General features: G+C 35.8%; 1 protein-coding gene across 7 annotated transcripts in view; it reads right to left on the bottom strand.

The window, feature by feature from the left end:
• pard3bb (par-3 family cell polarity regulator beta b) overlaps positions 1-27,304 on the bottom strand; it is a 292,683-nt gene that overhangs the window by 189,568 nt on the left and 75,811 nt on the right. For all 7 annotated transcript variants that reach the window (XM_042730941.1, XM_042730943.1, XM_042730946.1 and 4 more), the window contains 2 exons: positions 25,575-25,654; positions 10,826-10,902 (listed from right to left, as the gene is read on the bottom strand). In XM_042730941.1, coding sequence (XP_042586875.1) covers positions 10,826-10,902; positions 25,575-25,654 — 157 coding nt within the window. The remainder of the gene's footprint in view (positions 1-10,825; positions 10,903-25,574; positions 25,655-27,304) is intronic.

Genomic DNA, 27,304 nt, shown 5'->3' with positions numbered 1-27,304 from the left:
CATCTGGAAATTAAAGTGTAACCAAAACTGTCTCTACTACTGTTATTTATTTATCTTAGCTTTTTGCAGTTAATTTTCTTGATCAGAAACTAGTAGCACTTAAAGGGATAGCTCACCCAAAAATTTAAATTATGTCATTAACTGCTCACCCTCTTGTCGTTCTAAACCCGTAAAACCTTAGCTCATCTTCAGAACACAAATTAAGAGATTTTTGATGAAATCCGAAAGCTTTCTGACCTTCCATAGACAGCAACACAACTGAAATGTTCAAGGTCCAGAAACGTAGCAAGGACATCGGTAAAACAGTCCTGTGACATCAGTGGTTCAACCGTAATTTTTATGAAGCTGCGAGAATACTTTTTGTGTGCAAAGAAACTAAAATAACTTTTTTCAGCAATTTTTCTCTTCCTCATCTGGTCTGCTGTGGTGTGCCGCCATTGTAGAGAGTATCACGACGCATACGCTTGCTCTTCTCTGCATGTAATCAACATGTTCAATGTAAGCAGCAGCAGCATGTGCATGCATTGTTTGTGTTCCAAAGATGAACAAATATCTTACGGGTTTGGAACGACCCGTAAGATTAAGTATTAATGACAGAATTTTCATTTTTGGGTGAACTATCCCTTTAACAGAGAACGAGTGAGAGCCAGTCTGCACTGAATCAACAAGAACAATGGTTTATAAAGTTTAATGCACTTGAAATAGTATGCACACTACAACATACAGTACTAAGCCCTGAAGAACCTCATCCCCGAGCTAGTCCCTGAGACATAGCCTATTGTTGATGATTAGCCCTGAAACAACTTCAAATACTGTACAACAAATTCTCGAAATTCAAGGTTAAACTCTCAGAGGGGATTAATTTCACTTTGAATAGTCAAGACAACTAGAACACTAAAAAGAGAAAAATATCAAATGGTTTTAAAAAATGAGAAATGCATTAGAATAATGCATTAGAAATACACAACAATACAAGTTTGTGTCAGCATTCTACTGCTTTAAAGGTCCACGAATCTGATCAAAACTGTGAGTTTAACCATTCATTTAAACACATTCACTGCAATTTTATTGTAACAGTGGCTCTTTGGTTGAAATGATCAGCCCTCTATTTGAAGAAATAAAAAACTACTTCAAGCTAATTCAGAGGAAATATATAGCAAGATGTATATCGAGTAACATCAAAAGCCAAAAAAACAAAGATTGCTTTCTCTCAGCATAGTAAGATCTGCAATAACCACGTAATGATCAGTTGTATTGTTATAATGCTAGTGCTCATGTTATCTAAAGGCTTTGAAGGACCCACTGTCTCTTTGGTCTCTGCAGTGATTTCCAGTCAGGTGTGAGTGAGCATGAGGTGGTCAAATAAAACACTACAATTTAAAGAATGTGTGGCGAGTCTCTCTTTTCCTGAGGCCTTAAGCTCCAACACTCCCAAATAGGCATCTAGCCCAATAATTTACCCGTGTATGAGGTCTTAATGACTCCAGCAGGCTGACCACACACACACAAAAAAACAAATACATGTTCATTTTTGTTAATTGTCAGATTATTAACCATTAACCAACAAGGTTATTTTATATTAGAATTTAATTAAATTAGAAAGGATAAGTGTCTGTGACCAATTAAAAGTACTAACGTTTGTTTCCCGGGGATTAATTTTACATGCGCAAAAAGCAGCAAACAACAGAACATCACGCATCACGCACCTGCAGTGCCGCATGCACGCACACAGTTAAGCTTTGCTACCTTGACAATGCAGTTTGTTCATTATCATAATAAAATACAGTCAGTCAAACAAATGGGGAAAAAAAAACCCACACTGCTCAGTTTAAATATGTAGTAAAATATGTGCTGTTAAGAGTTATCACAGTACCGCCATGATGTTATGCAAAACATTTTGTTTTACATGGATATTGGAACGCGAGTGAAGTAGGCTACATAATAAATAATAATTTGGCATTTAAATACAAATCGAATACGGAAACATTTGATTTTGTGTCGAATGAGAGGACCAACGTTGGTTTCAGTTTCAGTTGTCGTTTGCGATAACTTCTTAAAGGCCTAATTTTAATTATTGTTATTTTCTAAATACTGTTAACTGAAAGGATCTGTTGTGGAGTGAGGGGAACTAAAATAGCCTAGCTATGTTTACAGTGTTTATTATAATGTTTGTAAACATTTCGAGTCATCATTAGGCCTATTTCTGAATGAAATAATGACTTATATGCGACTTGTTTTTTTTTTCTCTAGCGAATTTGAACCATGTAGCAAACTTTTTTAACTATTTTGATAAATCAATGAAAATAAATAAATGACTTTTTAAACCATTTAACTGATTGTATTAATTGGTCAAAATTCTTAACGGTCGGTTAACGGATAACCGGTTAAAATTAACATCCCTAAAATACACCCTTCTCCAAGCTCCTGTTTGATTTCAAAACTCTAATTTTTCCTGAGGTATGTAGTGCAGATTGTGTCTGACTGTGTGTGAGAGTCTATTTGGAGAAAGAGCTGAGACTGTTGAGATGCTAATGCAGGAGAGAGCTCTGAGGACTCAACACTGATAAGCTACCCTAGCACAGATAACTCTGTCTGAGAGTGAGAGAGAGAGAGCAAGAGAGAGATGGGGTTTAAACACAATCACCATGAGATGGAAACCGCAAACAACAACAAAGACGGGGGGAGTGGTGGTGGGGGGGGGGGTTAGACTGTGGTAAGCATGAGTAAATCCTGTGAAGTGCAGTTTCATCAACTTACCAAAAGTTTCGTTAATCAAGGCCGGCTCAAATAAGAAATTTCAAAGAGACTCAGTTCCTTAAGGAGGGGCCAGGGAGCCCCAAAATAATTAGTCAGACTTAAATAAGGGTGGAAAAAAAAACCTTCCCAGCACCCTTCCATCTTGCTCTCCCTCTTTTGCTCTCCATTTCAAAATGTTGTGTCCTAAATTATGTACTATACACTATTCACTCATTCCATGCACTATATGCTATTTATTGTATAAGTTTTCTAAAGTTAGATGGACACTTCAGGGGAACTAGCCCTGCTGCTGTCACCTTAGGAAATATTCTTAATGAAGAAGTGACTGATGTGGGGACACAACTTGCAATTGAAATTTGGCTGAGATACAACTATTTGAAAAGCTGGAATCTGAGGGTACAAAAAAAAATCTAAATATTGATAAAATCGCATTTGTCCAAGTTGTCCAAATGAAGTCCTTAGCTATGCATATTACCAAGTTTTGATATATTTATGGTAGGAAATTTACAAAATATCTTCATGGAACATGATCTTTACTTAATATTCTAATTATTTTTGGCATAAAAGAAAAATCTATAATTTTAACCCATACAATGTTTTTTTGGCTATTGCTATATAAATATATAAATATATATTAAGTCTGGTTTTGTGGCCCAGGGTCACATTTGTCTAATAAGCATGCTATACACACATACACACACAAATACTCATAGCATGCAAATATTATACTTAATTTATTTTTAGTCATACTTTTATATATATATATATATATATATATATATATATATATATAATAACCATTTAAAGGTTTGGGGTCTGTAACTTATGTTTATTTAGAAACTGATATTTCTAAAGTTTTTGTTTTCTGTAACTTTTCTTTGTGAAAATTATCACAATTTCCACAGAAAATATAAGACCCCCCCCCCCCCCTTTTTTTATGTTCCACAAAATCAGAATACTGATTGATTGGCTGAAGATCATATGACAATTCAGCTTTGCCATTAAAGGAATAAACGACATTAAAATATATTATAATTATATTTCATATTAGTATTTTATTATTTAAATATATTTAAATGTAAATATATTTTATCATTTACATTTTTTATTAAATTTTACTAAAATTGTAAACAATATTTCCAAATATTAGCGTTTTTACTATTTTACTATATATATAGTAAAAAAAAATGGACAAAATTAAAGAAATGTAACTTTTTTTTTTCACTTAGCTTCGTACAGTGCGTCCTGGGATTGCCTTTTCTACAAAGGCTATAATTTCACACAATCTGGCCCAAATAAAGTATCTTACGAGGAAGCATAATGAAGTTGCCTACCATTTGGATCAGCCTTTAAATAATGCCTGCTGAAGCAGCCTTACTAGGATTTGGGACAGAGCTCAGAACCCTTGTTTCTTTCATTCATTACCTCACTCCTACTTTTCCTCTTTGGTTAAACATCCTGCATCAATAGGCAAACAATGAACAGTGAAGAAAGCCTGCCACATCGTCCCTGAAAGCATGGCTGTGAAACAGGAAAGGGGCACTTGAGCAGGTGTCCTCTTTATTTACCTGCTCTCTCTTCCATACAGACAGAAGGTACAAAAAAGGGAAATAAAAGGCAGATAGGAATAAAAGAGAGCAAATTACCAAAGCTCTCTCGTCTTTTCAACTCTCCATCTTCAAAGTGCTGAGCTTCAGCAGCTTTGCACAAATAAGAGCTGTGGTTCAGATTAACAGTCTCTCTTGTGATTGTGTACGGGCCGAGTGTGGGTCCGTTTCGCAAGGGTTCCTAGAGAAACATGCGATACTTCTCCTCTGAATGAAGGACTATTTGAATACAGTTGCCGTTTCTTTATGCATCGACTATTGTGTTGCGGATTCTGAGATGTCTGATGTAGGTTGGAGAGGATTGAGTAATGGAAAATTTATGTGAAGAGGTGTGAACAAGGCTGTGTGTTTACCTGTGAGTGTTTAACCCAGAGTAAAGCTCCCCTACAGGGTTGAAATAATCCTCCTATTCAGAAGGACTTTAATTCGGCCTCACAATCAGGGATCCAGTCACTCAACAGGGATGCAGAAAGCACCGCATGTACAATCACGCTCTCAGTCTCCAGCGGCTAATACGCCAGACTCACAGCATTAAAGGATGACTAATGTTAAACCCGTTTACCATCAGAATAAATAGAGAGGTAAGTAAAACTTCACACAAAACACACTATCAATGGAGATCCATGGAACAAATGTTTTGAATGTATTATATGAGCTGTAAAGTTGTCTAAATCCTCTTTTTGAGGTGGGATAATTTTATATAGGTGGAGGAATTTCTAGTTGGGGAAGTTTTCAGTTTTACAAGTCAGTACAGATCAGTACTTGCATGACATTCCTTCCACCAGGATGAGCCTAGGATGACAAAGATACTGTCAAAGGTCATTAAAGTGACAAAAAAGAAAATTATCCTAATTCGCCTTGTTTCCATACAATATAATATACCTCTCAGGGTCCAAAACAAGTCAAAATGAGCAGCATAAATGTGGTCCATCTGACTGCCTTTTACTGTTTTTCCCAGTCATATTAAAGATTTGATGCATTTCCACAAAAGCTCTCAAAATGTGCAAGTTTTGACGTCAATGACAATGACAACTTTTAAGTGACATGAGAGTCATTGGTGTCAAACTTGACGCAACATACAGTATTTAGATGCACATGACTTAGATTTGAGAGGTACAGCAGAAAGGAAGATAATCATAAAGTGATAGTTCACCCAAAAATTACTCATTAATTACTAACCCTCATGTTGTTACAAACCCGTAAGACCTTCGTTCACACAAATTAAGATATTTTTGATGAAATCTGAGAACTCTCTGCCCCTACATAGACAGCAAGTGAACTACCACATTCAAGTGCTTTGAGCGGTCGAATTGGGCATCTACCCATACATATCTATGGGTACAATAATATGCATGATGTTATCATTTACATGGTCGTCAAGGATACGTAGAACGAATATGGGCAGCCCCGCCATCGTTTTCAAAAGTCTCCATTTTGGTCCCTTTACACTGAAACGCAACCCTGGAGTTTTCAAACTAAAACGGGGTCTGCAGCATTTTCAAAAGTCTACGTTTTCGAGGGTCGAATACGCCAGAGTAGCATAAATGACAGGTGCAACCACAGCAAAAGTTATGCGCTTTAAAACGAAAACACACTAGTGTAAACGAGGCCTTAGATTTTTTTATATGTTCTTCATGGAGATAAAAAATGGTTTTAAAGACTGTTCACCAAAAGGTTCTATAGGGAACCCAAAACTGTATTTCTACTGCATTTCCACAACAATCCCCTTTTGGAACCTTTATAGTGCAGCATTTCTTAACTATTTGACGAATTACTGGCTAACGAATCCATATGTTTTTATATGAACAGCTCACGCCCCACTGGCAGTTATGTTAAGGGGTGGACCATCATGCTTACTTTTTCTAAAAAATGTATGTTTCTGTACAAATTACATCATGTAAATTCATATACAAATCACCATCCTACAAAACAGTTGTTTTCCTATAGGATCGCCTGCATAAACCTCTAATATAACTTCTACAAACCTCTGTGAATACTCTACAAACCTGTAAACCAACAAACTTTAAAATTCCCCAATCTGAGATAGTCTGAGATTCACATTCTGAAGTTTAAGCCTCCAGACTGAGCCGCAGGATGTATCTAAGCTGCTCACTGCCATGCTGTCAGTCAGACGCTTAAGCTCAGAATGGGGTTCTCAGTGCACCTCCCATCACCGTCATCATCATACCACCGTATCGATCAGACGCGGCGCTGACACCGTCACAATGCGACTCTAATCCACTACGATACTGACCGCTGAGCCCCAGATTACCAGCACCACCTCTTTTCATCACTTCAATTACCTTTCACTTGAGGACAGCTCTCGCTTAATTGATTCAAGAGAGATTGCATGCTTTCTATTAGAAAATCTTAAGCACCCAGGTATAATCTTGTGGCAGAAACTAATACAAGGCAAATCTTTGATACTGCTGTTTATCTTAGCCGAAATTAAACCCCAGAGGCGGCGTGTCTGAAATGTTATCCCGCAGACTGAATCGAGATCAGTTAAGAGGAAACGCGGAGTTGGATGCAGGAATCGGGCTCAACTCTGATGAGGTTAGAGTTTAAGATTTTCTCACTGTCTCTCTGATAAAGCGGATGGTTATCAGTGGGTGTGTGTGTGACTGGCAGAGAGGGTGATGAGAGGATGATGATAAACGGGTGTCAGTGTGAAAGAGGCCCAAGGGTTTGACAGCAGGGAGTCAACGGCACAATGGCACAGCAGATAAGAGCACACGGATGAGGCTGCGGTCCCTCAGAACATCTACACAGAAAAAGACAGACAGAGGAAGGAAGAGAAGGGAAAACAGATGGAGAGAGGAGCGAAAGGCATAAAGGTAGAGAAGTGAAGTGCTTATGGAGAAGGGGCCGCAGCGGCAGACGCCAATGACACAATAAGATGAAGAAGTTATGGGAGATGGAAACACAACAGACAGAGGTGCAAAAAGGCCAAATGAGACACATATACAAAGGAAATCTAAAACTAAATTGGAAAATAGTTTTTTTTTTTTTTTTTTTATATTGTTTAGCCCCAAAGCACAAACAGCAAGTCTATGCATAACTTAGACACACAGCTAATAATACACAAAGTATGACTTAGCTTAACCAGCCTCATTTCTACCTGTAGTCCAAGTGTGTGTCAGTGTCCCTATTAAACCACATGATTCATAAGCACTCATCTGTGCTCAGAAATTACACTTCTTCATCTCTTCCTGTTTTCTAGTTGACAATACAAGCCAATTCACACAGGGCATCAATCATGCAACACAAGCAGTAAATTCAACAGTAAATCATTCGTAAAACAATTCTCACGTAAACTGTCACATTGAATTCAAAGCAACAATTTATGTCAGAATAGCTTTACCACCGATTTACATAGAATTTTTTTATTCTTGTGTTTCATGAATGAAAGGCAACAGTTTTGTCATTTTTTTCACAACAAACAAAACAATGCAACCATGTAGACTCCATTCACAGAGTTCACCCAGTAACTTTTTATTCAGTGTAAAAAAGAAAAAAAAAAAAAGACCAATATGATAAAAGCTTTTAGGTCATTAATCAAGGATTTTATTATTATATAATATTTATTTACTATCATTATAGACCACAGTATTTATTACAACATTTTAGGACTATTTTTATGCTATTTTTACTGGTGTTTTTTTTCCCTTTCTTGATCTGGGCAGACGTGGTCACTTGAAACTCTTTTTTTACACGAGTTCAAATTTTTCATAAATTCTCATTTTGTGTTTCACATAAGAAAGAAACTCATATGGGTTTGAAACGACATGAGGGTGAGTGAACTATTCCTTTAAGGTGACCAACCATAAAGCCACTGAACACTTTCTTGGAATTACACATTCCTATAACCTATAAATGTTATTAGCAAAGTGATGTCCATACTTATGGCTTTCGATTTCTATATTCAAAGTGCAAACGATAATTCATTTTTTCCCTCTCAATTTCAAGGATCATTTGCCGAGAGCAGAGAGCATACAGCATTCCTCACAGTGATGGCACAGCCAGTTGCTATGGTGAGAGGCTGGTAGAGGAGTCACGCTGTGAGGATGTGACCCTATCACCCTCCTTACTGTCCGTCTGTGCTCTGAATGTGTTTAGGGGAATATTTGACTCCCTCACGAAATCCATTCTGTGCAAACAGGAGATTGTGAACAAAGATGATCTACAAATTTGTATAGAACTTAAAGGGATAATTCACCTAAAAAACTGCTCACCCTCAGGCCAGTCAAGATGTAGATGAGTTTTGGAGAAACTTAGCATTGCATCACTTGTTCATCAATGGATCACATCACAGTAGTCTACAAGTATAATCCACACTACTCTAGTCCATCAATTAAAGTCTTGTGAAGCTGTTTTTGACCTTAAAACACTGCTTCCGGCTAATATACGAATCCACTATCCTTAATATTGCTTTCTACAGTGAAAAAAGTTGTCTCATTTGAATCAGCTGAGAAATATGCACAGATCAACCACCATTTACAAGCAAAATCAGTCCGAAACCTCTCTATACAAATACACTGGTGGATTTTGGAGTGAGAGGACAACAGTGGATGAACTTTTGGGAACAAACATTATTATGGACTGGTGTGTTGTTCAGAAGTGACAATTTAAAGTAAAAATATCTAAATGATGGATTTGTTTATTACAAACATGCAGCTCTTCAATTCACAAGACATTAATTGATGGACTGGAGTCATGTGGATTACTTGTGGTTAATTGTAATGTTTTTAACAGCTGTTTAGACTCTCATTCTGACGGCACCCATTCACTGCAGAGGATCCATCGGTAAGCAAGTGATGTAATGCTAAATTTCTCCAAAACTGTTCTGACAACGAAACAAACTCATCTATATCTTGAATGGCAGGAGGGTGAGCAAATTTTCAACAAATTTAAATTTTGGGGTAAACTAATAATCTAAACAAATCGTTTTCAAACACCAATATGTTTAGAACCTATTATAACACAGAATGTAGTATTTCCAAAATCACTAGAAGGCATAAATTAACATATGACGTCCAACAGAATTAAAGCATGGGTGAGATAATAAATTAAATTAAAAAAAAATAATTTAGTAAAAACCTGCCAGCAATAAGGATTGTTTGCAATGTAGAAAAGCCTGGACATTATGGCCACTAATGGAATATAAGTAAAATAAAAACAGAACGATAGACAATAAAATGTTTTGTTTTGTGAATTGATAGATTACCTTAAAGAAAGCATAATTCAGTGGCATTCACACCACCGTGGTCCTGTCTGATGTGTGTGTTTTAGTGTGTGCAAACAGAGAGTGCATCAGAAGTGTCGATCAGAGGTATTGAAGGCCGGGAGTGAGCCCAGACTCTAATGTTCAGAAGCGCTCTGGGATTCAGAAGAGGTTGGCGAGAGAGTCTCTAATCCCACACTGGCTCATTAGTCATCTCTCTCCTTCATTAATGCATGTGTTTGTTTGTGTTGTGTGAGCCCTTCCCCTCTGCTTTCTGAAGCTGCTTAATGAATAATCATTTTATATGCAAGTGCCACAAAGCCTTGATCTTCTCAATGATGAGCAGGAAAATTGGGATGTTAGCTAATGATATGATATGATGGAGGGAAAGAGAGAGAAAAATAAAAAAAATAGCACATATTAAGCAACAAAAACAACAACATATACTGTATAGTGAGGTCTAAAAAAATACTATTATGTAAAATGAAGAAAAGATGTTTTAAATGCTGAACTTTTTCAAGATCAATAAGTGAAATAAGTAAATGTATGTCACTTATAGTGTCTCTGCACAGTCAGATGATCTAATTTCCACTCAAGCTCAAGATGCTCTTTGGATCATTTACTAACTTTACACAAATTTTTCAATTCAACTGTCCTGCTAATAATCAAATTTGTAAACATTTAAATTATATTATTAAACCAAAAAATAATGCAAAAATAGAATCATTTTGACTAGTGGTCTCAGACTTTTGGATCCAACTTTACACACAATACTGTTAAAAAGTTTTGGGTCTGTAAGATTTTTTAATGCTTCTATTATGCTCATATTTGTTAATTTGTTGAAAAACACTGTAAACACAGTAAAATTGTGAAGCATCATTAAAATGTAAAAATTTGCTTCAGTCTTAGGCATCACATGATCCTTCAGAAATCAATCTCAAGAAACATGTCTTATCAATGTTGAAAACGATTATACTGCTTCATATTTTCGTTGAAACTGCAATACTTCACAAGAAAAAAAGTATTTATTTGAAGTAGAAATCAAATTTATAACAGTATAAATGTCTTTACTGGTACTTTTAATCAATTTAATGCATCCTTGCAGAATAAAAAAAATGTTATTTCTGAAAAAATACTAACTGACCAAAAACTTTTAAACAGAAGTGTAAATGTGACACACACACACACACACACACACAAACACACAAACACACACACACACACACAATCTTCTTACTTGACACTGAAAGGGCCAGATTTGCTGTTGCCAGTCACCTCGGCTGTAAAGTCCGTGTCAGTCTGTATGTGTATTCCCTACAAAAACAAGACAGATGCACAGAAACAGTGAAAAACTGCAAGAAAAAGGGGGAAAACATAAACACAGGCCAAACAATGTGCAAATTTCTTAAAAACTGGACAAGTGATCATTTAAATGCATAAATAATAGCAAACAAGTGTATTTTCAGCATAGTTTTTTAAAGTAAATATATATATATATATATATATATATATATATATATATATATATATGTATATATATATATATATATATATATATATATATATATATATATATTTTCACTTTGAACACCATCTTAAAAAATACAATGCTTATGGTGGGATATACGACTAGACAACCAAATATGTTGGTTTGATGCAAATGTTCACAAACCACCATTTAAATGGCACAGATGGGATGCAAGAATGCATACTTTATGTACACCCCTAAAAAAACACTTACAAAGAACATAAAGAAAGAAAATACATTTAATGGTAAAATAAACAGGCAATAAATGCAAATGCTAGCTAATGACGAGTAAAACGAGTCTCCTTTATGTCTCCCTACGAAAAAGAGCCACATAATAGGACGTTATTTTACTTGCCAACCAGTTGCAAAGACTCAAGGGAGGAATTTCCTCTGACAGAAATGGCTGCTGATTTGAGCATTAAAAGACCATTAGAGCGGATGTGCCAGAACTGATGAATTTCTCTCAAGAAAAACACCAAATTTATCTCATGTCAGGATTTGAGAATGATCATTAGTCATGTAGCTGCTTTTACTAGCGCACGAGTGTGTGTGTGTGTCGCATTATGCTTGAGAGTAATTACAAATATGTATGACATATGTGTGTAAATGTGGTTTGTAACAGGATAATGACTTGCACAAGGCATATCAACGTGCGTGAGTGTGCCCAATGAAATGTGATAATTAATTGTATGTGGCATGTCAGGCTTCACTTGGATGGCTATGTTTGTACCGAAGACATCATTTAGCAGATGTTGTGCCAAGCTTAGCTTATTTTTGTGCACACCGACATGGTCATTAATGAGAACTATGCAACAAACTGTGTGAAAACCCTGCTTTAATCAACCGAAAGGTGTCTAGTGACCACAGTAGTAATGTATAGTATGTAGTTTTGGGCTGGGGAGCTGGGGGTGACGTCCATGGGGAGGGCCGGTCACTCAAACGTATCGAGCAGCAGAAATGCATCATGCTGCCCTTCAGCTCTGACAAAAAGTGTGGCAGGGGTCAGCATGAGCAGAAAGCCCTAATGTACTTGCCTGTAACCTCTGACCCCATTAGCACATGTCAATCAAACCCCTGCCTCTCAAAGCAGTCCTCTAGAAAGCCAAACGTGTGATTTAAGGAATAAAAGGTGATTAAAGTGTGACTGGCCGGCCCAATAATGCTCCATTTCCTTGCACACAGCCAGGAATCTCAATAGGTATGAGGCATAACCTATAAGAGTATTTTGTTCCAAAGTGTTTTGTCATGATATTTTATCAGTACTTTAGGCACTTGTGTTTATGTGTGCATTCATATAACATAATTTTCAAAATTAAGTCATTTAAATATTTAATTCTCTAAGCAACTTAACAGCTATCATTTAACTGTACTCACAAAAAGAACGATACATATAACGATAGCTAATAACGATAAATATATAAGCCTCAGTACTAACAGATGATAATGTTTATGCTAACATGCGCTGTGTTCTGTCCACTCAACTGCAGCAGACGCTTTGAATTTGTATGGATTTTGATTGGCTATTAATGTTTTTATCATTATTCAGACAGAAAGAATGCTTTGAAAGTTATCCCACTGATATCATTGCTCTGTGTCATTATTGTTAAGGTTATGGTGTGGACTTCGCTATTCTCTTATAGTTACAGTTTCTGTCCTGTGTGAACAAAACTTTAAATGGATAGTTCACTCAAAAATAAACTATCCAGAACTCTTACCTTGCACCAAACCAATAAATAACTATAATTTGGACACACTTATGTTCACAACACAAAGCAGCTCAAATGCCAAACTCATTCATAAGTATTTCCTATGCAATGAAGTTAGTCAAATCAAAACAGAGATCATTTACATATAGATATATTAAAAGTACATTAGCAAAAAATGGCCTGTTTAATCCTAAGAGTCAACAAGAGGGAGGACAATGGTCTTGTAAAACGGATTTTCAACAACATTACAAGTACACGTAAGGCAAAAGTGTAATATTTAAGACAGCTAAAACATGTACCATGTACCAGCTGTAAATCTACAGACAGCTTAGTATTTACAATAAAAAAGTCTGGATGTACTGTAGGCTTGAATGTCTCGTTCCCTTGACAATGTGGCCTTTGTAACAAACACTAGCTTTGAAAACAGAGGTTAAGGCACTAAATAAACAATTGCATTGTAAAAGCGTCTTCAAGTGTTGACCCAGAAAAGACTACAAGTGTTAACTCTTCATCCTATCATCCTCCTGAAAGCTGACATCACCAGCATGTGCAGTTATGTCAGAACGCCTACCTTCATAGACAAGGCACAGCAAACAATTAACCGAACGGTGACAACTGATGGCTTGTTCCCTTGTTAATACACACACAAAACATCTTTTTAATGGGCACGCACAAGCTTCATAAACACCCACCAAAAAAATAAAAAAAATAAAATTAAAACAAGAGTGTGCCTGTGATTCATTCTCCTCTCATTTTTAATGATTAGTTTGTGCCGTTTGAGTCACGGTTTGATGCTGTTGCTAATTAAAGAACAAAAGCATTAATCTAGCGGCTGACTGATGATCTGATGAGCATGTCACCGGTTTTATTTGCTCGTAGTGCCTGATCTCCTCGCGCTGACCCTCATCTAATGAATGACACGGATGGAGCTGGCAGTAATGGAACAGTGCAGAACAAAGAGAAGGAGACAGCCTTGACAGAGCCAAGAAGGGAAACAAACACACAGGAGGGTGTGATGGGATACGCACCACATGCTGAGAGGGTTATGAGAGTTTGCTTGTCTACATATATACATATATATATATATATATATATATATATACATACATATATATATATATATATATATATATATATATATATATATATATATATATATATATATATATATATATAGGTGTTTGTTTCATTGTTTTAACCAAGGAAAACATCACATACACCTGTTTTCTAAATGAAGACATCTGCTCCCATTACACATTCAAACTGATGATTGTTATCAGACAATGAGCGGCACAGTTTCAAATGTACACCATTACAATAATTACATTACAAGACCTACAACAACATGGACGGCATGTTGAGATGCAGATGTGAAAAAAACAAACAAACAAACACATAAGCAAACATTTGGCCTACAAAGTAATCTGGAATACACTGGCAAAAAAAAAGGTGTTACCATGTTTTTGGAGATTTTATCTTTATTTGTAGCATTCCATCCAAATATTACAGTATATGAATTTGGTAAATATTAAAGCCTGGTTTCACAGAAAGGGCTTAGATTAAGATCAGTCAGTGCAAGTTTCTTTTAGTTAAAATGGCTCAGACATGCATATTAGTCTGGGATTAGGCTTAAGCCATGTCTGTGAAATGGGGGTAAAGGTATAACCCCCCTCCAAAAAAAAACAATTTGCCCACCCTCATGTTATTTCAAACCCATAAAACGTTTGTTCATCTTCAAAACTTAAATGAAGATATTTTTAATGAAACCTGACAGATGTCTGTCGCTCGATTAAAAGTTAAACCAAATCTTTCAAAAAGTTCAAAGGTTCAGCAAAAACATCATAAAAGTTTATACATGGTGAAAGTGGTTTAATTCAAGTCTTCTGAAAAGACACAATTTATCAATATATAAACACTGATCAACGCATAATAAAAATGGTAAACAGAAGCTCAAAATATGCATGTTTACTGTGCTTTGACCAGCCTGATTACTTTTATTACTTGATTGATATGATGCATTAAAGTTTTGTTGGAATGGACTTAAAATGTGTGGAAAGAAATCTCTCAGGGTACATTAAAATATCTCTATTTTCGTTACAAAAATGAACAAAACTTGTATGGGCTTTGAACAACATGATGTTGAGTCACTGATAAGAGATCTCATTTTTGGGTAAACTAACCTTTTAAGTTCCATCAAAGTACCATAGTATTTGACACTCATAGTGCCAAGTTACTGACGCATAACAATTTCAGTCTGTTCCTCACATTAAGTTATCATTTGATTTCACATACTTAGAATATAGTGCACCACTTTTTAAGTACTTTTTAAGTTTGGAAGTACAATTTCATGTGCCCTGTAAGTTTAACAGAAGAAAACAAATACAGGGAATCAATGCAACAATGACAAAATGATTAAGGATAATGTTGCGTAAACAATGACAACAACTCCCTTTAAAGAGTAAAGAGAATTTAAACCTTATTCAGTTGAACAAAGAAGAGTCTTAGTTTACAAGATTTGTCTGGTCACATGGCTATTCCCATCGACACAGCAGGTGACCCACAAGCAAAGTCAGTAAGAACCTCTGTCAACAATATACAACCAATTCCTCACAGGAAGCGTGGTGCTATTTACCATCAAACACACACACCCCCCACAGGAAGAGAGGCATCACAGCTCCAACAAGTGATACATTTAAAGTATCACTTCTTGGTGACTATTAAGCCCACAGGGTTCAAGATACGAAAAAATACTCCCAGAGCAATTAGCAGTATCTGAGATCCTCCCAGAGGACAACTGTTCTAATGACGGCAGAGACAGACAAATAAACATGCATGTGACAGATCATAAGACCAGAAAACTTACAGGAGATGTGAAAACATGAAACGATAGACTTGGTATTGAAAAAAGTGGATAATAAGCGATGCACAAAAACAAAAATGCTTGACAGTATTTGTTGGAAGTGATTAGCAATCTCTCCATTTATTTTTAAGATATGGTTAGTTTGAATGAAAAAAAAAACAACAACAACAGTGGGATTCAAGCTGGGTAATATACTGGATATTTAGTGGTGATTAAACTTCCATTAGTTAAAGATGACCACCTAAAGGCTGGAATAAAATGACAATAATTATCCGAAAGAATTGTTGCGTCAAAAATAATTACATTTTAAAATCACTTAAAATAATGGCCTGTGAAAGCTCAAATAGAGTCTGCGGGAAATTCTGGATCACTGACACCCACCAATTTGGCTTTTAAAATCCTTTCAAATGGGTTAGTTCAGCACTTCTTTTGTCTTTGGAGAGGGAAGAGTATTTTTCTGAAAAGTTTAAAATATCTCCTCGGTGGGAGGCGAGGGCAAACCCAAGGGCCGTTTCTCTCCCTTTTCCAACCACTTACTTCTGCCGAAAAGGGCAACTGACAATCTGAACAATTACAAAGGCCTATTACCTCAATCAGGTATAGAGTAGCGTGGACCCTCTCTTTCTCTGTCCACCTCCCTCCCTCTCTGGTGGTTTTCAGTATAGAAGGGTGCAACTCTGAGTGCATTAGCGAGCTCTAACCCTGTCATTTCTCCGGCACACTCACTTATTACAGACACGCCGCATGTTCCTGCAGCCAGAAGGAGGCACACGCAGAGCAGACAGGTTCATAGAGAAGAAGAAAGAGAGAGGTGGAGATGTGTGAAAGACCATGAAGAAGAATAGTAGGTCAAAGAGAAAGAAAGAGGCTGTTCTAAAGCCTAGTCAGTAGCCCTTTAGGACAGTGTGCCATTCAGAAAATAACTGAAAATGCCTTTGAAATTACAATTAAATCCCAAAACATGGACATTCTAATTAACTAAAATTACCTAAAAAAAAAAATATTTCAGCTAGTTGAAAAGTAAATGGAATTAAATACAGAACTGCTTTTTTATTTTATTTAGGAATATGTATGTATATATTCCTAGTACATTCATATTCTTATATTTTATAATGTATATAAATATTTTTAATATATAAACAACATATTTTCCTTAAATATATACATACATGTGTTTGTATTTATATATACATAATAAATATACACAGTATACACACATATATTATGTAGGCTAAACAAAAACTTTTATTTTAGATGTGATTAATTGTGATTAATCATTTGACAGCACTGATATATATTTATAGAATTGCTTTTCATGGCAGGGTTTCTTCTTCTCTAACTTCTATTAACATAGCAGCAGTCAAATTTATTCATAGGTTTTTCCTAATGAGCTCGAATACAATAACCATGCAATACAGTTTCATTTAGTTCATTTAGCCATTGAGAGAGAGCTGCCTCAGAAGCTTATTGCTGAATTACATTAATGCACATCCATATCAACTGAATAGAAAAACAAAGAAAAATGACAATACCTATAAAACCTTCTTATTGAGATTATAGCGATTAGGATGGACAATAGCTGATTTAAACAGTCATACATTAAATCTACATTATCAACTATTACATAGAGAGTTGACAGACAGATATGCAATCAAACAGACAGAGGGGTGGATTTATTGAACAGCTGTGCCATGTTATTTCAGTACATTATTCACTATTCAATAAGCAAGTTTAAATAGGTACTGAGTTGTTATAGCACTGTATTTTAAATAAACTTTTTCCTATGTAAATTCAGCTAATATTGTACCGTATTCACAAAACTCAGTGCTATCTGCCAAGGAAAACTGAACATTAAACTATTACTGCTAACAAGTTGTGAATATAGTGTTCTATGATTTCTAAAGACCAAGAAAATATGAAACACTAATAGCAAGAAGCGGAAATTGCATTCAATTCGGTAGCTACTGCATGTTTAACACGTGGGAACGCCCACAAAAACATCATAACCGTTTCATGAGGAGGAAAACAAACCATTCGAATTAACACGCGGAGACTTTGTTAGTTGCTTGAGCTTCACTTTTTTGATGATTTCGATTGATTTTTGTTTGGTGCAATGCCAAAAAGTTGCTGTGTGGCGTTCTGTACCTCTAATAAGTTAAAAAACCTGATCTGATGATGTATATGACTGATACCCTGCAACGATCTGTCGTTAGTCCCGTCCCCCTGCACTGCAACCCAGTTCTGATGGGACTTACAGTAACCCTCCTTCGCATCGGAATCAAATAAATCTCACTCCCTGATATTTTGTGATGTCATAATCTATTAAAACATTTATTTCATATTATTATACACACGGAAATACATTACGGAAATTAGCAATGGTATTACTATAGTAAAAGTATAGTAGGCTAACCAATTTATTTTTTATTTTTTTTGGCATTTTTATTACCAATTGTAGCCTATAACCACAGTTTTACTACAACTAGCATGGTTAAACTATGGTTAGTGTAGCAAAACGTTGTTTTTACCATAGTTAAACTACAGTAAGCAATAACTATGTTTTTTTTGGTATTTTATACACATTTTCATGTTATCTTTATTTTACGGCATGTATTTGTGAAAATAATTAGGCAGCCACAGCACACACCACATAGAATAATGCTGCGCATTTCAAGGCACTTCAGTGGATTTTCCAATGAGGGGGAAACGATTGTTTTCCCCCACGCCGACTCCACCCACACAGCTATGACGCGACACCGAACAAGTCTATAGTTTGTTAACTTGGGAATGTCAAAAACAGGATCCCAGTAATGTTCTCCTGCCACATTTTCTAGGTTTCTTTGCCTGGCTTTTCTTTGTTCAGGTTCTCTCTCTTTCTGTCACACACAAACACGTATCTCCTCCAGCTGTACATAAGCCTTCATCAATGAAAAGTGCCAGTTTAATTACACCCAATGGGCTGAAAGAGAGAGAGGGAGAGGGAGAGAGGGAGAAAGCGAGACAGAGAAATTGATGTTAATTAGGGGTTTGTGAATGAGAGGCTGTTGGATTAAAAGCAGAGCCGTTTTAATTTGAGATAATGTATCCCTTTTGAGCGTCATTTTAAAGAAGCTCACGAGAGCGCAGACAGTGTGCGAGAGTTCACTCTACAGACAGGAGTCTAAGATAATGTGAGGCTGCACTTATCAGGCAGAAGTCAGGCCGTGACGTCACAAGGTGTCTCACAAACATATGGAAACATACTCATCCTTATGCAGATGGATGCTATGATACACAAAAATACACACTCAAGCACAAAACCACTGATGCAGGACTGAGCGGTTTGATGGGTTTATACCCTATGAGTGTGTCAACAGAAATCACAAAACTTAAAATTAAAGATTGGTAGGTCACAACTTGACACATTAATATAGAAATCACAGGTGAGCAATTTGATATTTTAGTTCTTTAACATCAAATGTGGCTTAGAATTTATGGCAGATTTCACTCATTCATTTGCAATGAATATTGCATCAAGCTTCATATAAAAAGAAAAAATTGTATCTTTCATTGGACCAAAATATGCATTACTGCACAATATTCTAGTATATAAAAGATTTTCATTGAACAGTCAGCTAGAATCATTATATGTTATGACAATTTTAAATTATTTATAACATAATAATGTCAGACATTCTACCTCTACACTGATTTATGTGTATTTTTTCCACATTTATGTCTAAAGCTTTACACAATCGGCCTTTCTGTGTAAACTGAGGTCAGAATGTCACCTGTGGCCCTTAACTACCATTGCAGTGACATCACACATAAAATTTCATGGATGAGAGTAAAGTGAAACCAATACTGCCATATTTCTTCATGTAAATTTAACACAGTGAAAACAGAGTCGAGATGTGAGGAGTTTGACTACGCCGGTCACTCAGCATTACTAATATTCTAGAGTGGGCTGAGTTGAACCTGTTCGCCAGATCAGGATACAGGTGTGCAAAAAATGTTTAGTATCTGGTAAAGTGAGATTGCTTGGTGTTTTGCAATTAGTGGCTATTTTTTCAAGAGTAGTCCTCTGAGCTTTACTTCTCGCCCTGCCACAAACCACAAAACACAACAAAAGGAACAACTAGTAGTTTTGCAGGTTACTGTCACTGTGAATTAAAGGGATACTCCACCCTAAAATGAAAATTTTGTCATTAATCACTTACCCTCATGTTGTTTTAAACCCGTAAAAGCTCAGTTAGTCTTCGGAACACAATTTAAGATATATTGGATGAAAACCCGGAGGCCTGTGACTGTCCCATAGACTGCCAAATAAATAACAGTGTCAAGGTCCATAAAAGGTTGTCGTCAAAATACTCCATCTGCCATCAGACGTGCAATCTGGGTTAAATGAAGCAATGAGAACACTTTTTGTAAGCAAAGAAAACAAAAATAACGACTTTATTCAATAAGTCCTTTGTCAACGGTCTCCTCTGTGTCACTCAATATTACTGTGCTGCCTATGCTCTTCTGTGTCATCCGTGCGACAAGGATACGCTGTTTCTACGTGTGTTTAGCTTTGATTTGAAATAAAAGAGCGCATCCTTGTGGTGCGGATGACACAGAAGAGCATACGCAGCACGGTGATACGGCGTGACACAGAGGAAATTGTTTTCTGAAGATGAACAGAGCTTTTACGGGTTTGGAACGACATGGGGGTAAGTGATTAATGACAAAATTTTCATTTTGGGGTGGAGTAACCCTTTAAGCACATAATAATTTTGCATGGACACACTACTAAACTAAGGGTTTGAGCCAGTAAGATATTTTAACAAAACACCAAATCAAAACATAGTAAAAAATTTCACAAAAAAATATCCCTAAACATTATTCATTCTGTCCCACTATCAACAAAAAAATAAATAAATAAATAAATAAAACAAACCAAAAAACAACAAACAAATTGTTCATGAATTGGGTAGTCACATCTTTTCATCTCCTACAAAATCAAAACACAAAACGAAACACAAAACAAAAATAAACTAAACCACCAAACCGAACCAAAACAAAATTCTTTTTTAAGGTTTGTAAGGTTATAAATGTTTTTTGTTGTTGTTGTTTTTGCTGTTGTTGTATTTTTTATTTTTTTACTTAAAGTGTGGTCTTGCCACAGGACACTGGACTTCTGTATGAACACCAACAAGTGAACACACTGATCCCAGATGAGAGGGGTGTGCTACCATGACCCTCTTGGAAACACTGTGCTGGCCAGTGGGAATGAAGGGTGAGGTCCCTGGGTTCACACTCGGACCACCAACATAACAACCAGCAAAGAAAAAACAAATTCACATAACTAATTGGTTCTTATGGGACGTTCTGAGGGCATAAAAATAAACTAGGACACACAGGACAAATACATCCCTGAGGAATCTCTATCTCTCATGACTAATACCTGTAGAAATGTATCCGCAAGTGACAGTTTCCAAGGTTACAAATATTATCTGCTGTCTCCATCCTCTAGAGTTCTGATTTCAAATTGAAAAGAATCATTTTTAAAGTGGATTTAGATAATAATGTGCAAAATGAATCCAGATGGTTTGTGTCCCACATGCTACATAGAGAGTGCAGGAAGGTGCACAGCACTATTCTGGAATGAATACTCTTTAATATAGCCTCAGATGACACGATCAAGCTGCACACAAAAACCCTAAGAGCAGACTGAAACTGCCCATTCCAAAGTGACAGATTTTTTGCTTATTATTTGCAAAAGTTTGTGAACCGTTTCAAATCTTTGAGATATATTCAATGTTTTGTATGAGTCACTTAAAAGCAAGCAAACAAGGCAAGACTTTCCTCTATATTGGATTCAAGTGGCTTTTTTTCTTACAAGATTATACTTTTAAGTTATTAAACTGGTTGAAAAGTGCTCTTTCTGAACCACAGAGACCATACCACAATTTGAAACAACATGAATCATGAGCTCTCAGAAGTGCAGAACACTTGCTGAGCAAGTCTTCCCAAACAATTTACATACAAATGCATTTATGAACAATCTACAAAAAAACTGTGTTGTGTTTGATGAATAAGACCCAATACACAGTACTGAGGATCAATTCATTCCTGTCATGGCAAAGCTGAATTGTCATTCTATTCTATTCTATTATTTCCCCCATCCAGGCTGGTACAATCCTAAAAATAAATAAATAAATATATATATATAATATCTATATATATATATATATATATATATATATATATATATATATATATATATATATATATATATATTCATGTCATATGATCTCTTCCTGTCTGAGTAGGCAGATTTTGCCTAGATAATTTTGGCTGCAGTGTGGACCTTTATGTTATTAGTCAAAAGTCTAGCAATGCAAAACCACCCTCTACCCACATCAGAACATGTGCAAACAAGGCGAAACTGTAAAGACAGCAACCCACCGTTTGGCCCAAATACTTTTTCCATATTCCACTGCACAACCTATTATCTATGTGTGTGTATCTGAGAAAGAGATACGTCTGCAAGTTTGTGTGTTTGTTTGACAGAAAGAGAGCAGAGAACCTCCATCTCTGACGTGCCACAGGTGCTGTTAGCCCCACAGGAAATAAAGCTTCTTAAATACAATGAAAACACAGAAGTCAGCCAGTCGGCTGCTAAATGATATACAGGCGATGACGGGAAAGATGAAGGAAGCATGGAGCCACATAAGAGAAGAGGAAACGGGGATAGCTGCAGGTGTGAGGGCATCCAAGAAAAATCCTTTAAAGAGTAATGAATATCTAAGGAAGAAGGCCAAACCAACAAAGGGAAGATGGCAAAGGTCTTGTGGACAGAGACCAAGGCCGAAGCGCAGGAATCGGGTTGCAGAAGAAGGAAGAGTCTCTGTTTGGAATGGTTGTGGAGCGTTCCGGAACACTGATAAAGGTGTGTGAGCGTGAGCACATTATACTCTTGAGGTTCCGCTGTCCGCTTTACATTCCTGTCACCCGGAAAGAGAGGAAGTTCCCTTAACCCTTCAGGGACAGCTGGGTGTGTAAGACGCTTGGGGTCTTCCGACCCCAGAGGAAAGGGATAAACTCATCCATCTTGGTACTGAGGCTTTATCTGTCAGGTTGTGTTGATGTTTGGTGTCGTGCCGCAGGTTTCCTGTCTGTCTGAGCGTGTGCAGACAAAAGAAACATTTCTCATCAGACCAATAAATTATCCAAAAGCCCCTCCATGCCACCTGATACTAAAGGAATGCCTCTACTCTGATCTCAGCTTATAACAGGCATGGAGAACACACAAACCCTCAATAAATCACACACAGGACCTAAACCCACTCAGAGTAACAGAGAAAATGCTAATTAATTTCTAGCATGCTGTCGGCCACTTGTATCAGTCACTCAGACAGTAAAGGCATATTTGCAGTATGAAGGTTCAGTATGGCAAGATATTAAATATGTTATGCTCCTTCAGACATAAAATAACCTTTTTCTGCAGACTGATTTCTGCCATTCCTTTACTGTTTTATATTTTTTATTTTTTTTTTAATAAAAAATGTAACCCACACTTATTAGTGTAGAAATACCTCTAGTATAACCCTTAAAGAACAGAACACTACCATGTTGACTTTTGTGCTCACAGAAAACAATGTCAGTCAGACCAAATACTTTAAATTATTTTAGATCAGATCATTTTAGAGTGGAGAAAAACTAGAAAAAATATGGTATAAAAATTATAATAAAAACAAACATTTTATAATTACAAAAATTCTAATTAAAAAAATATATAATTAAGATTATTAGTAAAATTCATCACAAAACAGTATTTAATAAATAAATATATAAATATTTAAATAATAAACGTCTAAAAAAAAATTTAATTAAAGAACTTGCAGGCCTGAAGAAAATACATAAAAAAAAAATAAAAAAAAAATGATGTTTCAATATTGCCAAGTAGGGTTGGGGAATTGAAAATCGATTCCAATTCTGGAATCAGATAGTTAAAGTCGGGAATTGGATACTTGTTGTAAAATTAAACATTTTGATTTAAATGGTCGAAAAGGGACTATTAAAAATGTATATATATCTTTGAATTAATCATCACAGAGATTTATTTGAAAATGCCGATTCATCCAGTAATCAAACAAATAAACCTTGAGTGAGTCATTGATTTATTCATTTATAAATTGCATGTTATTATGTTTAGTTTTCTAACAAGAAAAATTTGTCTATTTTGCACAACAGCTAGTCGAGTCCATTTTTATGTAGCCTTTCTGTTTTTTGTTCAGCTGCAACTAAAAGTTTTAGCAAAAAGAGACAAAATAAATAGCAAAATAGATATGGAAACTGGGAATCTATAAGTATCGGAATCAATAAGCAGAATCAAAATTGATCAAATTCAAATGATACCCAACCTAATTGCCAAGTTATTTTCGTTAACTAAAATGAACTTAAATAGTATACTGCTAATTTAAATGAACCTAAATAAACAAAAAATAAATAAATAAATAGTAATTTAATAAAAGTCAAAAAATTACAAAAAGTAAAACTAAAAATAAAAAAGGTACTATTAATAAAATAAATAGTACGAACTATAATTGTGCATAAATAATATTGGTCAGGATTTTATCACACTCATACCCTCAGTGTAAAAATGCATTTTCCAAAAAATTGTCTGTTTTATGTCAATTTGTTCCATTACTTGGAGCGAGCAGGCCTTAAATCTGACAAAAGTGCACTAGAAGACAAAGCAAATATATAGCAAAGCCAAACAGCAGGACTTTCTTTTCAAAAACACACACACAAAAGCCACATACAACTGGTTGTAAGCCTGTGGTGAGGTACATTGCAAGAGAAGAGGGAACAGAGTCAAGCAAAAAGAAACAAAATAAAAAGCCACAAAAAATGAAATTCAGAGCGAGAATGAGGACAGGCAGAGAAGAGCGAAAGAAAGAGAGGTGAAGTGCATTAAAGCCATCCACGATGCTCCAATAAAAGGCTCTGAATGAGCAGAGTGGTAATCATAAAAAACTCCATCTATTCTGAGCCAGTCCATTAAGCAGGCGGGGGGAGAGCGAGACAGTCCATTAAGCAGACCAGGGGGGAGAGAGAGCACGTAAGAGAGAAACAAATGGCTATACTTCACTAACTCCACAAAGCTCCATAAATGCATTCAACACACTGTAGCGATACAGCTCTGCTCATATGCCATTTCATCAGAACATTGGGGCTATTCTAGATGAGCATTTTATTGAAGGAGAAGGGTGGGGGAAATGAGCAAATGAATGAAAATGCAACAAAAGAGAAGCGACGCTTATGAAAGAACACAAAAAAGTGAATCAATGTCTCGCTGCTGGTTTCAGTCTGGAAGCCTTAATGGAAACCTTGAGACAAAGACCTTCTGCAAAACAACCACAAAAAAAGCCTCTCTCATTAAGAATAAGCTACAATGCACCGAGAACCCTTTGGTTTAAGTATGTTTTCAACTGAATATTATTTTAAAGGTGATGCGTGTCTGAAAACGTGTTTGAAAACACAAACAAAAATCATTTCTTGCAAAAAAAATGTACATAAACACACTTAAATTATCAGCATTATCCAGGTTTAAGGTGCAACCATGTTTAACAAAATCTCACTGATAAAGACATTTTATAAGATCAATAGGATGCAATGCGGTGCTTTTAACTGCTATATGAGCAGGACACCACCTGTACATCATGTTTAGCTGTGCTAGATGGTTTCAGAAGAGTCTATAAAGTTGTGGTATTTATAGCAGCATACTGCACACTGACTAAAATAAGACATAATAGTGCTGAATAAGAATAGTTTTTGGCTGGTTTTTGGCTATGTGATGACATGAGGTCAGCACTCTCAAAGAGCTTTGAGATATAAGAGCATGAGTGTGTCAGTGCAGTTTTACCATGGCTCTGCCATTCATATCTTCCATCTGTGGAGGACCAAGAGCAGAATCGCTACTGCTTCGTACCAGCAGAGGGGTACCTGAAACACAAGCACACAAAATAAAACATCAAATACTATTACAATATATAGTTTAGGTAGCACTTTAGCAAAGGGACCAATTCTCACTATTAACTAGTTGCTTACTAGCATGCATATTACTAGCATATTGGCTGTTTATTAGTACTTATAAATCACATATTCTGCAGGAGCATATTCTACATCCCTAATTCTACCCAATACCAAGTGAGAACTGGACCTAAAAATAAAGTGTAATCATAGTTTATTATATATATACTTATATGAAAATGTATATTTTTTGCTACATGCTTTTAAAAAATATGCAAATGTATTGTTTGTAATTATGTACTGTGATAGGTATAGACAACCATTAAATTTTTTGGAATAGGATCTGGACATATATTATGTTACAGAAATCTGTTTCAGATAAATACTGTTCTTTTCAATTAATCAAAGAATCCTGAAAAATAATAATAAGTTTCCACAAAAAATATTGATAACATTAATAACTGCTATATTAGAGTGATTTCTGAAACATGGAGGTAATGGCACACAGGAACAAAGTAAATTTTTAAAAATTTTAAAAATTATGTATGTATATATATATATGTATATATATATATATATATATATATATATATATATATATATATATATATATATATATATATATATAGATTACACACACATACACATTACACACACAAATGAACAGTTATTAACAGTTATTTTCAATTGTAAAATCATTTCATAATATTACTGGTTTTCTACTGCATTATTGATTAAATAAATGTTGCCTTTTAAAAACATTAAAAAAAAAAATCCTACCCACTCCATAGTTTTGAACTGTAATGTATATAAATGAAATTAGTTAAATATTCTTCCTGAAAGAGAAAACAAGTGTGAAAGACATGCTTATTATTTAGATTAATTAATTAGTTCTTGTACATCTGGAGAACTAATCGTCAAATTGGCTGCAATGGCTGTTTAGTTGAAATGAAATACTCCTCACTTAATATATTCTGTCTCCCAGCAATACATCACATTATGGATGTCGAATGTGTTGTGACGTTGTTCATAATTGTCTTCTCTTAAGCCCAGTGTTCTGAGCTTCATGACTGGGCATGAGTGTTTGTTGTCTTATCAGTTACATTCCTCCGGCTCAGAAGCTGAAGCTGACTCTGAACCCTGAGTTAAACACAGTTTACATCTCACTTATTCACACTTCAGTGGAGTAGGGGCACGTCAAGCACCCTGCGAGAGTGAGGGAGGGAAAAAGCTGACAGCGTTTCAAGAAGGTTTAAGGGAATATTTTGTTCTTTTTCGGCACAGCAAACAGCGGCTGTCTGGGTGTCAGAGGCTCTGACATGACACTTTGTAAATTCCAGTCTGCTGCCTCCCTCAAGCGCCCCGCATACATTTTCAGACCTGTTGCCTCCCATCAATGGTTTAAAATGCCTTTAACCGTGCATGTGGGCAACAGCTCTCAGCACACAAGACCCCAGATGACTCACCGTTGATATTGCAACTGCATATTTGAGATAAAAATACCCAACATTCGCATTATATATTCAGTTTTTCTTGCTGTGTGGTTGCTAAGGTGTTCTGCGTGGTTGCCAACTAGGGATTTTTCAAACGTTATGGATGCCATGCATTCTTAAATATATAAAT

The sequence above is a fragment of the Cyprinus carpio genome, chromosome B9 (genome assembly GCF_018340385.1).
Source record: "Cyprinus carpio isolate SPL01 chromosome B9, ASM1834038v1, whole genome shotgun sequence".
Taxonomy (NCBI): Eukaryota; Metazoa; Chordata; class Actinopteri; order Cypriniformes; family Cyprinidae; genus Cyprinus; species Cyprinus carpio.
This window is presented reverse-complemented; position numbering and strand designations above follow the sequence as displayed.